We start from the raw sequence: 17,772 nt of genomic DNA, 5'->3' as shown, positions 1-17,772 counted from the left end.
TATGAAGAATTATAATGTAGAGATTATTTTTGTGATGAATTATATACAAATAAATATTATATGATGAATAATAATGATAAAAATTTATTTGTACTCAATATTTACACCAAATTAAGTTTTAACCTTTATAATACACATCATCTAACCATGATGGGGTGATAAATATGTATATATAAGTCTTGCTTTCATTTGATTTAATGTAAATATTGGGCACAAATAATTAAGTGTTTAGCTATGATAATTTAGGAATTATCACGCAGTGAAAAAATAAAATGGAGAACATTATTAGCAAGAGTTTTTCTTATTCATATTCACAAATCACAACTATGTATTATTGATTCACCTACTAAGTATTATTTTATGTTGAGATTCTTTTTTCACAACTTCAACAACTCATCGAAACCACCAAACCGACAGGACAAAAAAGCTCCTTTAATAATGAGCATATCAAGATTATATCTATTGAAGGGTCAATCAGGATTTTTGAGTGGCGAAGAAAGAATGGCAGTTCCTCATGTACTCATTTTCCCCTTACCTTTGCAAGGTCCTGTGAATTGCATGCTAAAACTAGCTGAGCTCTTCTGCCTTCACCAAGATATTCATGTCACTTTTCTCAATTCTGAACATATCCAGCAACGTCTGCTGAATTGCACGGATGTTCAAATCCGCTTCAAGAAATACCCGAACTTCAAAATTATGACAATTCCGGATGGATTACCAGAAGATAATCCAAGAACTGGAGATCAAGTAAGAAATCTGGTGAAAGGTGTAGAAGATGTGAGCAGCCCACTGTTCAGAGAGATGGTAACTTCTGGTTCACTAAGTCCAAATTCTGAGAAGCCAGTGACTTGTCTTCTGGTTGATGGAATTTTTCCCTTTGCTGTTGATATTGCCGAAGAGATTGGGATCCCACTTCTTTATTTTGATACTATAAGTCCTTGTGCTCTTTGGACTTACTTATGTATTCCAAAACTCATTGAAGCTGGAGAAATTCCTTTCAAAGGTCAGTGATTAAGCTTTTTTGGTTTTCATTTACAGATTGATATATATATATTTTTTTAAAAACGTTTTGACTTGTTCTTTGTCAAAGACCCTTGAATTTTAATTGCTTACTGCTTTCTCCACTATATATTTGAATTCTACAAATTTAATTAGTGTTATAGAGATTTTATCGAAGACTCTTTTCATGTCCGAGGTGTCCGATTGTGCAAAAGCTAAATTCTGCTCCAGTACCACTTTATCTTTTTAATTTGGGATAATACATAAGTTGTTGCCGAATTTGTATCGAAAAGTGAGTTTCCATCTCAACCTTTATATGTGTTATTTTTTCAATCTTATACTTGTTCATACTAATTTAATTCCTCCTTAAATAATGAGGTGATTAAGTGAAGTTACTCTCTTCAAATAGGATAAAATGCAAAAAAAAACCTTAAAAATAGCTTAATTGTCCACCTTGTCAGACTGTCCCGGCTCCATCCTCTCTTTTTTAGCAACTTTTTAGTATTCTTTTTTTACTTTGCTTCTTCTCCAAATTTCTATTGTCACTCTCGTAACCCTCTTTACTGTCTTTTCCATAAAATCAAAAGCTAGTCAACTCTATAGAAATATTTTATTCATTCATACCGGTACTGAATATTAACCAGAACAGGGAAAAAAAAGGAATAAAAATAAGTGTTGTTTTGTTGGGTCCTTTTGCTGGATCTGTCTATGGTGGAAGCTGTGTTTTATTAGCGGAAAGGAGTTTTGGTGCCTGCTATGGTGGTCCAACAATTTAAGTAACTATACTTCAATTCAAACTCAAATAACAACACTAGTTGATCATTTTATAGGTTTTTCTTCTTCGCTTGCCGGAAAAATAGAGATGACTGCAACCGCCACTATATGTGTCTGGGGGGGGGGGGGGGGGAATTGTGTAAAAAAAAGTAAATAAAGGGGTGAGACATAAAAAAGGAAAATAACTATAAAACAAAAAAGCATTTGACTCTAACATAGTTCTGATGTGGCAGAGCGTGTAAAACTCTACTCTCCACAAGTCTACTCTCCACAAGAATGGTTATGTATTTTATGGAGGAATTAAATTCAGTATGCACAAATATAGGATGGAAAAATAACACCCGTAAAGGTTGGGATGAAAACTCACTTTTCAGCACAAGTTCAAGGAGTAACTTATGTATTTTTCCTTTTGCGACGTTGTCTGTTTTGACAACAAAATGAGCGCCCAACAAGTAGTGACGCCATGTCCTTAGGCAGTGGACTACGACCGTCATTTCCTTATCTTGGACAGTGTAACACCTTTCGGCGTCGTTCAGCTTTCAACTCAAATGCTATAGGATGGCCCTCTTGTATCAGTACGCCTTCTATAGCAAAGTTAGACGCATCAGTCTGAACTTCAAAGACTTTGGAGAAATCAGGCAGGGCCAATACGAGTTCCTTGGTGATTGCTTCCTTAAGTTTCTCAAATGTCTTCTAGCATATGTCACTCCATTCCCACTCCCGGTCCTTCTTCAGCAAGTCGGTGAGTGGGGCTGCAATAGCCTAGTAACCGAAGATGAATCTCCGATAATAGTTGGCTAAGCCTAGAAAAGACCGAAGTTCCGGTACTGTCGTCGGAGCTTCCCAGTTCTGGATAGCTACCATATTGTTTCTATCCATCCGAATTTCCTTATGGCTGATGGTATGCCCAAGGAATTGTACTATGGGCTGTGCGAAGATGCACTTTTCACGTTTTATGCACAGATCGTTCTCCCTTAGTACCTTGAATACCTTACGAAGGTGGTCCGCATGGTCTTCCATATTGTTGCTGTAAACGACAATGTCATCCAAATAGATGACAACAAACTGATCTAAAAAGGGATGGAACAATTTGTACATCAAGGTGCAGAATATTGCAGGAGCGTTGGTCAACCCAAATGGCATTACCAACCATTCGAAAGCCCTATAGCGTGTAACACAAGTTTTGGGCTCATCCTCTAGCAACTCCTTGAGTTGCTTCCTCAATTCTTCTAATTCCGGGGGTTCCATGCGATAAGGCGACATGGCAAGTGGCTTTGCCCCTGGAACAAGCTCGATCTGATGATCAACTTCCCTTCGTGGTGGCAACTGTTTGGGAAGTTCTTCCGGTATTACGTCCTTATTATCATCAAGGACTTGTTCAATGCGGGGAGGCAATGCTACTGCCTCAAGGGAATTCTCTACGAGTCCCGTCAAAGTTGCAAGAAATATTGGTTCCCCTTTTTGAAACCTTTCACAAGTTGCATCGCAGACAGATGCATTCTATTTTATGGTACTCGAACAAATGGCACTGCGCACGAGCCTCTAAGATCACTTATGTGAAGCTGGTTTATACGCGACACGATAAGTGCGTTGATCTCGTACCAAAAATATAATCCGAATATGATGTCAAAGACGTCCATGGGGGAAACACTGAAGTCCGTTAATCCTTAGCCTCCTAATGCAATGTGCACGTTAGGAGCAAAGCCATGAACGGTAGTGGGAAAGGTATTGACGGTCTTCAACAGCGTGTCGCTGGTTACAAAGACAAGTCCAAGCTCCTTAGCTCGTTCCTCTGTCACGAAATTATATGTCGCACCTGTGTCGACCATGATGTGCAAGTCTTTGCCGTTCAACTTGGCATCGACAAATAATGATTCACGTGGCTTCACACGAGGCGGTTTGGCAGCAATAGCAGCAAGGGTCGTGTGGTTGAATAAGGCCATATGATTGAACAAGCCCATGACTTTGTTCTTCCCTTGTCCTACACCATCAGGTGGTGCTCCATGCTCCTCGGGTTGCCTGCTAGTTGGCGCAGCTGTTTGTCCTTGCTGCTGGTAGGCTCCAACGATTGCTCCTAGTTTGCTCAGTGTAGGGAAAAATCGAGCAGCATGAGAAGGGTCTTCGTAAAGGTAGCAAACATCCCGTTGCGCACCTCATTTTGTCTTCTCCTTATAATTCTCGTGCAAGTGGGAAGAGTGGTTGCGGTTGCCTGTGTTATCATTGTTCCAATTGGGAACATATTTGCCTTTACCTCAGTGGGTGTCCGTCTTGGGAGCAGCAACAACTTCGCTCTGGTTGTTATTTCCCTTAGATGCTCCGGTCCAGAAATCTGACAATGATTCGGCTATTACGATAGCTTCATCGACGATATCGATTTGTCGCCTATGTAACTCTTGTTTGACCCAATTCTATAAGCCATCCAAGAAATGGAACAATAGATCCTCACTGGTCAAGTTGAGGATCTGAATGGAGAGTTTGGTGAACTCCTTCACGTACTCACGGATGGAGGATGTTTGCCTACGCTCCCTTAATTGTCGACGAGTCTCGTGTACAACGTTTTGAGGGTAAATATGTCATTTTAGCTCCTCTTTAAACTGCTTCCATGTGTCAATGGAGAATGTTCCTTTCTCCATATTTGTCTTCTTCCTGCGCCACCAAAGCATTGAGGTCTCGGTCAAATACATGGCTTCCATTCGGATCTTGGCAGCATCGTTGGCTATGCTCATATTTTCAAAATAAGCATCCAATTGCCACAAGAAGATTTTCACGTCTTGAGTACTTCATTCACCCCGAAATCTTTGGGTTTAGGAGCCTCAATACGTGTTTCTCGGACAGTGGCGGAACCTCGCCCGCTAGCTTCTGCTGTCCCTTCTAGACGCAGTTTTAACGCCTCAACTTCTGCCTACATTGTAGACAAAGCCTCAGTGAGCTTGAGTTCATGGTTGGTTAGCCCTTCGTCTTGCTCCTGAATGTTCCCTTTGACTTGCCAAGTCTATCAAGGGCAATATACTCAAGGGAACAGAAATCGCTTTCTACAGTGGTGACAGTGTAAGGCCGTCGGACCCTTATCAACCATAACAATCCTCTCATCGAGAGTTCTGGTTTCGGAAGTTTTGGCTTCCACGTAGGGAAGCAACTCGCTATCAAGTGGTGGATATGCGTCTCTAACCCTACTTTTGTCGCACTTTAGGCCCATGCCTCTTTGTGCTTCCGGGTTCTCTTCAACGGTGATTTCTCATACGTTGTGATGTGAGTTCTTAGCCATATAAGAACCTAGGCTCTGATACCAATTGTCACGAGACCGTTTTCTGAGGGCTCCGTGCGGACAACAAAGATAGCTTGTATGCTACTCTTAGCTTCAGTCCTAAACAATAAACAACACAATCATGCTGAAGCAATGACAATCACACGAAACAAGTAAGAAAGCTATGAAAGAAAAAGATCAAGATATGGGAGGCAAGTGCCCTTTTCTGTTGTATTTATCAATTATGAACTGATTACAATGAATGAGCCTAAAAGCTATTTATATAATCAAAAGGGGTTGTACGGGGGGGGGGGGGATTGGCAGGGCTGGCAAGGCATTCAAGGCAGCCTGGTGCATTCCAACCTGGCAAATCTAGCAAGCTTCCTGGTGCATTCCATCCTAGCAAAGCTGGAAAGGCAGCCTAGAGGGATCTTGCTATCAACCATGGCCCAGAATGTCAAAGATACTCTCCCACTTTCGGTTGTTTTTCCCTTGGTCTGCTGACTCTCGGCCAAAGGGGCCTTCTGATGGCATCCAATGATTTTTGTGAGAGTACAAGTGTTTTCGCAGTGATGGCTGTCCAAGATTTGAGCTCGGGTTAGCCTCGCCGTGGATGGAATTGAGGAAAATTAATAGGTGTCACAACGGGGGAGTGCATATTTCTCCCAAAATAACCGGTCGGTCCGTTACAAGTCTTTCTTTGGATATGTGACATAGATGTTTATGCTACAAATAAGTAGAACTTTTCATTCACCGACTACATTTGATTCCAAGATTTTCAGAAAATAGATTATCAAGATTTAGTTTGTGTAACTATCACACAAAATATCAGACCCAATGAGATGATTATGTTTAGACAAACTAATATATTTATTGTCAAAAATAAAAAGGTATCTGGCTTAATCCAACTTAGAAAAGAAAATTAAATTTATTAAAATAGAAAGTACGTAGCAAGTTTCAAACAAGTCTACGTGATGCGAGTATTAAGGATTAAACGATAAGTTCCGATAGCTTCAACCGGAACCTTCACTATATTCCCCATGTACATAATTATTTTTTATATATGGCTTGAGTTGTAAGAAATTCATGCATCATATTTGAAATATGAACAGTACAACTAGAGTCAATCCACCAAGTATTGTAAGGAATTTCAATTAGGTTTTGTGAGAAAGCACGAGAGAAAATATATTATTGATATTAGATGATAAATACAATACAAGAGGTCCTTATTTATAGTTATACACTACAAGGAGATATTACTCCTCTTCCAATGTAGGAAAATACTACATTATACATATTTGTAAACTAACACTCCCACTCAAGCCGGTGCATACACATACCGAGCTTGTTACACATGTAACTAATACGAGAACCAATAAGAGACTTAGTGAAAATATCTGCTAGTTGATCATTTGACTTTATAAACTTTGTAACAATATCTCCTGAAAGTATTTTTTTCTCTGACAAAGTGACATTCGATCTCAATGTGTTTAGTCCTCTCGTGGAACACCGGATTTGACGCAATATGAAGAGCAACTTGGTTATCATCACATACTAGTTTCATCTTGCTGATTTCTTCGAACTTTAACTCCTTGAGCAACTGCTTGACCCAAACTAACTCACACGTCGCCATAGCCATGGCCCGATATTCGGCTTCGGCGCTAGATCGAGCAACTACATTCTGTTTCTTGCTCTTCCACGAGACCAAATTACCTCCTACTAGAACACAATATCCAGACGTAGAACGTCTATCAAAAGGTGATCCTGCCCAATCAGCATCTGTGTACCCAACAATATGCTCGTGGCCTCGATCCTCGAATAGTAATCCTTTGCCTGGAGCTGACTTTATATACCAAAGAATGCGAACAACTGCATCCCAGTGACTATCATAGGGAGAATCCATAAACTGACTTACAACACTCACCGAAAAAGAAATGTCATGCCTAATCACTGTGAGGTAATTCAATTTGCCAACCAACCTCCTATATCTCGTAGGGTCTCTAAGAGGCTCCTCCTCTCCAGGCAGAAGCTTAGCATTCAGATCCATAGGAGAGTCAATAGGTCTGCAACCCATCATTCCAGTCTCCTCAAGAATGTCTAAGGCATACTTCCGTTGTGAAATAATAATACCTGAGCTAGACTGAGCGACCTCAATACCTAGAAAATACTTCAATCTGCCCAGATCCTTAGTCTGGAAGTGTTGAACGAGATGTTGCTTCAGATTAGTATTACCATCCTGATCATTACCAGTAATAACAATATCATCAATATAAAACACTAGATAAATACACAGATTAGGAGCAGAATGCCGATAAAATACAAAGTGATCAGCCTCACTACGATTCATGTCGAACTCCTGAATAATTGTGCTGAACTTACCAAACCAAGCTCGGGGGGGCTGTTTCAAACCATATAGTGACCTGCGCAATCTGCACACACAACCATTAAACTCCTCCTGAGCAACAAAACCAGGTGGTTGCTCCATATAAACTTCTTCCTCAAGATCACCGTGGAGAAAAGCATTCTTAATGTCTAACTGATAAAGAGGCCAATGACGTACAATAGTCATGGACAAAAAGAGACGAACAGATGCTACTTTAGCCATGGGAGAGAAAGTATCACTATAATCAAGCCCAAAAATCTGAATATATCCTTTTGCAACAAGACGAGCCTTAAGCCGATCAACCTGGCCATCCGGGCCGACTTTGACTGCATAAACCCAATGACAACCAACAGTAGACTTACCTGCACGAAGAGGAATAAGCTCCCAAGTGTCACTCACATGTAAAGCAGACATCTCGTCAATCATAGCATGTCGCCATCCTGGATGAGATAGTGCCTCACCTGTAAACTTAGGGATAGAAACAGTGGACAAAGAAGATATAAAAGTATAATGAGGTGACGACAGATGATGATAACTTAAACTGACATAGTGGGGATTAGGATTAAGTGTGGATCGTACATCTTTGTGGAGTGCAATTAGTTGACTAAGAGGAGACAAGTCCGCAGTAGGTGCAGAATCTGATGCGGGGCGTGAATCACCCGGGCCTGATGCTGGATGTGGACGGCGATGATAAGTCAAGAGTGGTGGAACTGCAGAAGGTTGAACTGGATTATGTGGAGGAACTGAAGCTATAGGTGGTGGAACTGGAGTAACTGAATCTCCAAAAGATAAAACTGGTAGTACCTTAGAAATATCTAAGTGATGACCTGAACTTGTGAAGTATGATTGGGTTTCAAAGAAAGTAACATCAACGGACATAAGGTACCGCTGGAGGTCAGGAGAGTAGCATCGATACCCCTTTTTTGTTCTCGAGGAACCCAGAAATATGCACTTAAGAGCACGAGGAGCTAACTTATCTGTTCCTGGAGTAAGGTTATGGACAAAACAAGTGCTTCCAAAGATACGGAGTGGAAGAGAGAGCAAAGGTAAGTGGGGAAACATGACAGAGAATGGAACTTGGTTCTGGATAGCTGAAGATGGCATACAATTAATAAGATAGCAAGATTTAAGAACTGCATCCCCCAAAAAACGCAACAGAGCATGAGATTGTATGAGTAGGATACAAGTAGTTTCAATAAGATGTCTATTCTTTCTTTTAGCTACCCCATTTTGTAGAGATGTGTACAGATAAGATATTTGATGAATAATCCCATGAGATTTCATATACTGCTGAAATGGGAAAGACAAATACTCTCGGGCATTATCATTACGAAATGTGCGAATAGAAACCCCAAATTAATTTTGAATTTCAACATGGAAGGTCTGGAAAATAGAAAACAGCTCAGATCGATTTTTTATCAAAAATATCCAAGTAGACCTGGAATAATCATCAATGAAACTGACAAAAGCAGCGGAATCCCAAGGTGGAACTAACCCGACTAGGACCCCAAACATCTGAATGGACTAAAGTAAAAGGTGACTCTGCTCGATTATCAAGACGCCGAGGGAAATGAGAGCGGGTATGCTTACCGAGCTGGCATGACTCACACTCTAGAGCTGACAAGTGAAATAAACCAGATACCATTTTTTAAAGTTTTGACAAACTGAGATGTCCCAACCGTTTATGTAATAAATCTAGTGAATCAGTAACATGACAAGTTGTAGATGGAAGACAAGATGTGAGTCCATGTGATTTAGCAAGGATAAGGTAATAAAGTTCGTTTGATTCACGTCCGGTACCAATGATCCGCCCCGTATTGCGTTCCTGTATAAAAACATGATCATCAAGAAATAAAACAGTGCATTTAAGTGATTTGGCTAAGCGACTAACAGCTATGAGATTAAAAGAACTATTCGGAACATAAATGACTGAATCTAAAGGTAAGGAAGAAAGTGGGCTTGCTTGACCTATTGCAGTTGCCATGGTTTGAGTCCCATTGGCCATTGTGACTTTTGGAAGAGATTGAGAATATAAAATAGTAGTGAAAAGAGATTTATTACCAGAAATATGATCTGATGCACCTGAATCAATGACCCAAGACTCGGAGGATGAAGATTAGGAGAAACAAGTCACGCTATTACCTGTTTGAACAACAGAAGCTATCTCAGAAGATATCTGCTTACATGTTTTATGCTGAAGGAACTCAATATACTCTGCTAAAGAAACCATCCGACTATTCAAAGCATCGGTTCCCATGTCGCTACAATTTGTAATAGTAGGGTTAACTTGAAATAGTGAAAATAAGTAACTCCTGTGAAAAAACTGAAGAAATAGCTTGAAAAATACTATTTACAGCAGGAAAATAGAACATTGTTCTGTACCGGAAATACTGTTCATGCCGGAAACACTGTAGCTCGCAAATAAACTCCAAAGTTGTCGGAATTTATCGTAACCATGATGGATAGACTCGGAATTCCTTTGCGAGCAAGCTGTCTTGAAGAAATATTTTCAAAAATGGCTGGAAAGGTCATTGTTCACGCTGGAAAAATATAAAAGTGGCCGGAATTTGATTTGAATTAGATGGGTAGGCTCGGAATTTTGAGTAGAGCACACTGTCCTGAAGAAGCTTCGCGAAAAAATGGTCGAAAAGTGGCCGGAATCCTCACCGGAAAAGTTGTTGCCGGTGCGTGGAGGAGCGTGGCGGCTTTTCTGCCGGATAAAATTTCAAGGGTTGGTAGTCGGAGGGTGATCTACCTCGTGGTGGTGTTGGTTTTAGCACAACACCGACAAAAAAATGACTTTCACTTAGACAAGCCTTAGGTCACCGGAAAAATTGCACGATGAATAAGTTCTTTCTTCCCGGTTAACGCTGGAATGACGCACAACGATCTTTTCTCACTAATGCTCTGATACCATGTGAGAAAGTACGGGAGAAAATATATTATTGATATTAGATGATAAATACAATATAAGAGGTCCCTATTTATAGTTATACACTACAAGGAGATATTACTCCTCTTCCAATGTGGGACAAGACTACACTATACATATCTGTAAACTAAAAGGTTTGATTTGACACACGTAAAAGTATTGGGTTGTCACGATCCCAATTTTCCACCTTAGGATGTCGTGATGACACCTAGTTTCTAAGACTAGACAAGCCTAACATTTAACAATAACTTAACAGAAATAATCAACAGAAATACTAAGTCAAGACTAATAAACTCATAAAAACTTCCAAAATATGATCTCAACAATACTAATTCCAAAACCGGTAGAAATGAGTCATAAGCTCTACAAAATAATCTAGAATGTCTATTACAACACTGTACGATTAAGAATACAACAAAATGAAATGATATGGATGGTGACTCCGAGGCTTGCGGACGCCGAGCATGTATACCTTGAAGTCTCCGGAAGGCAGCTAACAGCCAATCACTAATGTCCAACACGGGCAGATGTACTTGGATCTACATAAAAAGATGTGCAGAAGCGTAGTATGTATACACTACAAAGGTACGTAGTAAGTATCAAGCCTAACCTCGGTAGAGTAGTGACGTGGTCGGGTCAAGACACCTACTAGGATAAGATAAACAGAATAGAAATATAATAACTAGCTGTAATGGAAAACGGAGAGATGAATAATAGCGAAGCAGTTTAATAATGTAAAGTAATGACAAAATTATTAGCATAAAGACAACGATAAGGAAACAATGAATGAGAACTACAATTAGTCAAATACGGAACAAACTAATAAAACAAGGAAGAATAAAAGCAACAAGAATAGTTCAATCAATAACTCTTTCCAACATGAGATGCACAACAAGAATCACAACCGAGGCACCGCCTCGTATACAATAAAAATCGCAACCGATGTACTGCCTCGTATTCACATTTCTCAAATTCAATCACAATCTTTCCTTATACCGCCCCATGAGCCTTACATTTAGATAGTTTTGAAAATATTTTTTCCGAAATAGCTACATGCACTTTAGCCCATCTTATGCCGCCGCATGCACATTAACCCCTATTTTTATACCGTCGCATGTGCATAAATATCACAATAAAATAACAACTCGCACTACAAGTGCCCATATGCCACAACTTACCAAAAATCAACAATATCAATATTTCCACAACAATAGCTCATGGCTCTGCCACAATGTGTACAAGAATATCAACTATAACAATGAATGTGAATTGCTCTATAAGGAAGATATCTCAACAATTAACAACTTCACGTCAATGTAATCAACTTTCACAATCTCAATACCAATAACTCAACAAGAAGGCATTTCACAAAATAATTACTTCAATTACAAGTAATTCAGCAATTAAAGGCATAATATGGAAGACAATAACTTCAACCAGACATATAAGAGCAAAACAAGAAGTAAGAGGTAGAACAAGTGTTAACAAGTCAAATAAGGCATGTAAGGATAGACTAACACATATAAGAATAGATTAACAATGAGAATTAAAACATGATATGAAAATTCAATGAAAGGCATGGAAATAGTCTAAATAACCTAAATCGGTCAAATACTACATATAATTCGTGTACCCAATAGTCACCTTGCGTACACGGCTTTAACATAATACAAATAACACAATCAATCCTAATTCCTAAGGAGTAGTTCCCCCATACATAGTTAGGCAAGATACTTTCTTCAACTAGGCCAACTCAACCCTCGGAAATGACTTTTCCCCTAAAAGCTGCCTCCACACGGCTCAAATCTAACGAAAATTGACTTAGTATCATCAAACAATGCAAGAAAAAATAATTACAATGGATAACGCTATGATCTTTACATATTTTTTTCAAAAGTCAATAAAAGTCAACTCGGGGGCCACCCGATCAAAATCCCACGAGTCCATATATACGATTAGTTTCAAAATCCGAGTCCAAATCGTCTCTTAAAGCTCAGCTTCTCATTTTTCAAACATTTGACAAAAATTCCCATTTATTTCTCTTTGATTCACATAAATTTGATGTTAAATCTAAGATATAATCATTAAATATAGTTAAAAATTAATTAGAATCACTTACACAATATTTGTAGATGAAAATCTCCTCTCCAAATCGCTTCCTACCGAGTCTTGGGTTCTAAAATGAGAGAAATGAGACTAAATCCCGATTTTTTTAACCTTTTGTTCAGTTGCAGTTGTCGTAATTGTGACATGGGTTCGCAATTGCGAATCCTCGTAATTGCCAAGAAAGGCTCGAAATTGCGGCACTGACATGCTTAGGGAATTTCTCGCAAATGCAAAGATGGGTTCGCATTGCGAAGCATGTTCCCGACGCAAAAGCGACAAAGTTGTCGCAAAAGCGAACCTAGCCCAGGCCCAAGTCAACATCACAAATGCGACCCTCCCCTGCTAAGGTCGCAATAGCGACCCTGGTGTTTGCAAATGCGACACTAGAGGCATCATCACACCAGATTCTGTTTTTCAGTCCAAAGTATTCTGAAACATGTCCGAAACTCATCCGAGCCTTCGTGGCTCCAAACCAAACATCTACACAGATCTAACAATATCACACGAACTCGCTCGCGTAATCAAAACACAAAAATAACATCTAGAACTACGAATCGGATACCAAAAAATATGAATTTTAAAGTAAATTTCAAGAACTTCTAGAATTGCAACTAAGTGTCTGAATCCTATCAATTCAACTCCAAATGAAACCAAATTTTGCATAAAAGTTCTAAATAGCATAACGTACCTATTTTAAGACCCAAAATCAAATTATGAATCCGATAGCCAAAAGTCAACCTACGGTAAAACTTATAAACCTCACATTGTCAATTTTCGACAAAACAACACAAATCAACCTACGGACTTCCGAATTCGATTTTGGGCATACGCCCAAGTTCAAAATTACGACACGAAGCTATCAGAATCATCAAAACACCGTTCCAGGGCTGTTTTCACAAAATTCAACCATTGGTCAACACAAACAACTTAAGCTTCTAAGACAACAATCAAAGGGTCCAATTTCTTAAGGCCACTTTATATTACTGGTTCTTTTTTACTTGACCCTACATTTCTTTTAATCCTGATTATGTATAATTAACTATGCTCAACCCGATAAAATTCAACTAGTCGTGATGGCACCCAACCCAACCCGCTAGGTAAGCCAATTAATAACTATCCAATTTAATGAGATTTTTTTAAAAAGTTCAACTAGTCATTTAGTTTATCATTTATTTTTCTTTAAAAAAATCTCATTAAATTGGATAGTTGTTAATTGGCTTACCTAACAGGTTGGGTTAGGTGTCATCACGACTAGTTGGATTTTATCGGCTTGAGCATGGTTAATTATACATAATCAGAGTTCAAAGAAATGTAGGGTCAAGTAAAGAAGAACTAGTAATATAAAGACACGTTGCAAAGCCAGGATCAAAAAATTAATTCTTATTACGGAAAAACCATAAAATAGAACTATTAGTAGACACTGGCATAAATAGGCCAAAAATATAACGTTAGTGGCATGAATGGACCAACCTTTAAACGGATGGCATAGATAGGCCATTTTTGTTAGTTGAGTGGCATGAATGAGCTAAAATTATAATGTTAGTGGCATGAATGGACCAACCTTTAAACGGATGGCATAAATAGGCCATTTCTATTAGTTGAGTGGCATGAATGAGCCAAAAGTATAACTTAGTGGCATGAATAAACCAACTTTTTAATGAATGACATAGATAAGCCATTTTTGTTAGTTGTGTGGCATTTTTTTTTAATGAATGACATAGATAAGCCATTTTTGTTAGTTGTGTGGCATTTTTAGACCTTTTCCATTTTATTTATTAAACTCAACTTATGCGTGAGACATATATCTTACAACAAAGACGAATATTTAAATGTCACAAAGGCTGATAAGACATCTGTGATAACATAAATTAATGTGTTTGTCGACATTGTATTTACTTAAGATGACATTGTATGTTTACTTAAGAGAGTAGGAGATCACATAAGCACGACATTGTATGATTCGGGTATGAATTATCCCTAATTTGTTTGAGTTCATACGTTATTGTCGTTTTCTTTTTCGAAAGCACCATAGTAGAAATGAGTAAGTACACTGGTTTACCCAATCCATGATCGTTTCTTGACCTATTAATTATAGTTTATTTACTTAAATCTTTTGACAATTAACTAATAATATTATATATATTTTTTGCTTTTTCCTTATATATAGTCTACCATATTTGTTCTGGTTTATGTGATTGTTTTCTTTTTAATATGTTAAAAGAAAATGAAATCTTTATAAATTTAAAAATAATATAACTTAAACACTTTCTTTTTTACTTTATAACTACACAAATATTATTAAATATTTAATACGGGGAGTTTTAATAAAGTCTTATAACTATACAACATTGATGGGCTAAGAAGCCTCCTTAAATATGCTCTTCACATGATATTATATTATTTGCTTTGGGTCAAATTCTCATGTATTTTTCCTAAATTCATCGTATCATTAAAATCATTCTTACACCTTATATATATATCTTTATGATCTTTTCAACTACTAATGCCCACCCAATATCATAGTATATTTAAACGGAATAATTTTTAAATCCTTTATTGTTTTAAACTCAAATGTCCAATCATATAAGTTCACGTCAATTGATAAAATGGAAGTACATAAACTATTAAAATGATAATTTAGTTTCTATATATTTTTTGCTTGATGCAGGAAATGACTTGGATGCTTTAGTAAATAATGTGCCTGGAATGGAAGGTGTGATCAGGCGTCGAGACCTGCCCAGTTTCTGTCGTGTACCTGACCTTGATAACCCCACTCTCCAATTTTTTATCAAGGAGGGGAAACATATTTTCCAAGCCCAAGGTCTAATATTCAACACATTTGAGGGCCTTGAAGGGCCCATTCTCTCACAATTTCGAGCTGTGTGTCCAAACATCTACTCCGTTGGGCCTCTCCACATTCACCTGAAGAAAAGTCTATCTTCAAAATGTAGTGTGCCAAAAACTTCACTATCCAACAGTATTTGGAAAGAGGATATGAGTTGTATGCATTGGCTCGATGAGCACCCGAAGAAATCAGTTCTATTTGTCAGCATTGGAAGCCTTGCAACCATTAGCAAGGCCCAATTCTTGGAAATTTGGTATGGTTTGGTGAACAGCAAGACTCGGTTCTTGTGGGTTCAAAGGCCTGGTTCAGTGATTGGGCTTGAAGAGAACAACGATGTTCCAGTGGAATTGTCGAAAAGTACAAAGGAAAGGGGATGTATTGTTAGTTGGGCTCCACAAGAAGAAGTTTTGGCTCACCCATCAGTTGGTGGGTTTTTAACCCATAGTGGATGGAACTCAACTTTGGAAAGTATAGTAGAGGGAGTGCCTATGATTTGTTGGCCTTACTTTGTTGATCAACAAGTGAACAGTAGATATGTTGGGGAAGTGTGGAAGCTTGGGTTAGACATGAAAGATATATGTGATAGAGCCATAGTTGAGAAGATGGTGAGAGAAATGATGGAAGTGAGGAAAATTGAATTTTTGGAAAGGGTAAGGGAGATGAGAAACTTGGCAATAGAAAGTGTTAATGAAGGTGGCTCTTCATACAAAGATTTGGACCGTTTGGTTGAGGATATTAGGCTGATGAGGATATAACCCTCTTATGGATCTAGAATTCTATGGGCTTTTCATGGTGCATGGCTACTCTTCTTTCATTTGGTGTATAAATAGTGTTGAATATGACTTGAATTTTTGTTTTAAATTACAAACTCTTAAAATGGATAATTTGATGGCTTTGGTTTAATTTTGTTTTGTCCGTATGAGACCGATTTGTCATTCTTAAGGTAGTCCGTAGTCAGTTCAATAATCTATTATTTATTCTGTCCAAGTACTCAAACACCCATCATATAAACTGAGACAAAGGTAGTAATATCTTCTTTCGGATATGAGTGTTGCATCGTCTATATTAGGTTGTGGATGATTATTTGATTTATGACTGGCTCTCAGTGCAAGTGTTATTGGCAAAACGTGGAATATGAAAATATTCCACAATATTATTCAATTATTATCATGAGGGTCATTACGACGACTCTTGTAAAAAATTCAATAATGTAAAAGAGAGTGGAAAATTTTGAAAAATACTGAATGGTAAATAAGTCTGATTTTTCTCAGTTGAAAGTTATTCAAATGATCTCTCAAGTGGAAGTAAGTTATATATCAGGAGACCACAACTATTGAAAGAAATGAATATGCGACAAGTATAAGAAAGATATATTTGTTAAAGAGAATCCTCAAATTATTGAAGAAAATGTATACGGTGTTGCCGTTAAAAACTTGTCCACACGACAATGTCTACACCAAATAAATAGATTCATGAGTGACCATGACATGTGTTTGTACGGGGTCTGAAGTGATAATTCATCACAAGTTCTCAACCTACGATTGGATTACCTGTTTCCCATATTAGAGGGGCTTCTCCAGTGAAATATTTTGTTGATAGACATAAAACAAAAATTTATACTGTTGTGCAGACACAGAGGAACAACACTTCGGTGAGGCAGGGGCGGCCCGACGTATTTTGGGGCTTAAAGTCAAATTTTAATGAGGGGCCTTAATTCTAAATCAATCTATGCAGCCATGTTAATAATATGTTCATTTGTTGTTTCATGAGTTTTGAGCTTAGTACTAATATTTCTCCAATCATTACTACCTTCACTAGCTAGTTTACTACTACAAGTTCCGGAACTCAAACTAAATAACTTACAACAAAAACAAAATACTTTATCTAAGTCTTTAGAATAAACTAACCATCTTCTATCATGTCTTTCACCATTCACCAATTTTTGAATATAATGTGTAGTAGAAAAATATTTTGAAAATGTATCACTCGGAAAATTTGTGTCAATTATTCTAATTGGCCCCTTTTCTACTAATAGATCTCTCAACTTTGTATCTATATTAGTCCATTGACTAGGATCATATATATTTATAGGAGTTGAATTATTTATTTCATTCATAAGCATCAATGTATTATTTTGAGGATCTATTTCCGACTTGTCACTTACTTGTTCTTTTTCTACTTGAATATTATTAATTTTCGAATTATCTAACTCAACTGAATTACTAACTTGCTCATCTAGAGAACACTCTCCCAACTTTTCTGATTCAAGATTTTTATTATTCAATAAAAATTTGTCAAGAGCACCTTTTTGAGATTGTATTAGATTTTGAATTCTTCTTCTTTTCTTGAGTTTTTCATAACCAGATTCACACTTTCTATTTGACATACTTATCTTCTAATAATAATAAATAATCTAAAAATGCACTAAATAGCAAAATATTAAATTTTAAATGAGAAAATAATAAAAAGATAGAATAAATAGCAAAATA

The 17,772-nt window shown here is 37.7% G+C and overlaps 1 protein-coding gene across 1 annotated transcript; it reads left to right on the top strand.

Annotated features, from left to right (window-relative positions):
• Nucleotides 1-423: 423 nt before the first annotated feature.
• On the top strand, nucleotides 424-16,186 carry LOC104106645 (7-deoxyloganetic acid glucosyltransferase-like). Its single transcript, XM_009615231.4, has 2 exons — nucleotides 424-1,003; nucleotides 15,107-16,186. The coding sequence occupies exons 1-2, from the start codon at nucleotides 439-441 to the stop codon at nucleotides 16,036-16,038; spliced, it is 1,497 nt and encodes a 498-aa protein (XP_009613526.1). The 5' UTR covers nucleotides 424-438; the 3' UTR covers nucleotides 16,039-16,186.
• Nucleotides 16,187-17,772: the final 1,586 nt, after the last annotated feature.

The sequence above is a fragment of the Nicotiana tomentosiformis genome, chromosome 5 (genome assembly GCF_000390325.3).
Source record: "Nicotiana tomentosiformis chromosome 5, ASM39032v3, whole genome shotgun sequence".
In the NCBI taxonomy this organism is placed as follows: domain Eukaryota; kingdom Viridiplantae; phylum Streptophyta; class Magnoliopsida; order Solanales; family Solanaceae; genus Nicotiana; species Nicotiana tomentosiformis.
This window is presented reverse-complemented; position numbering and strand designations above follow the sequence as displayed.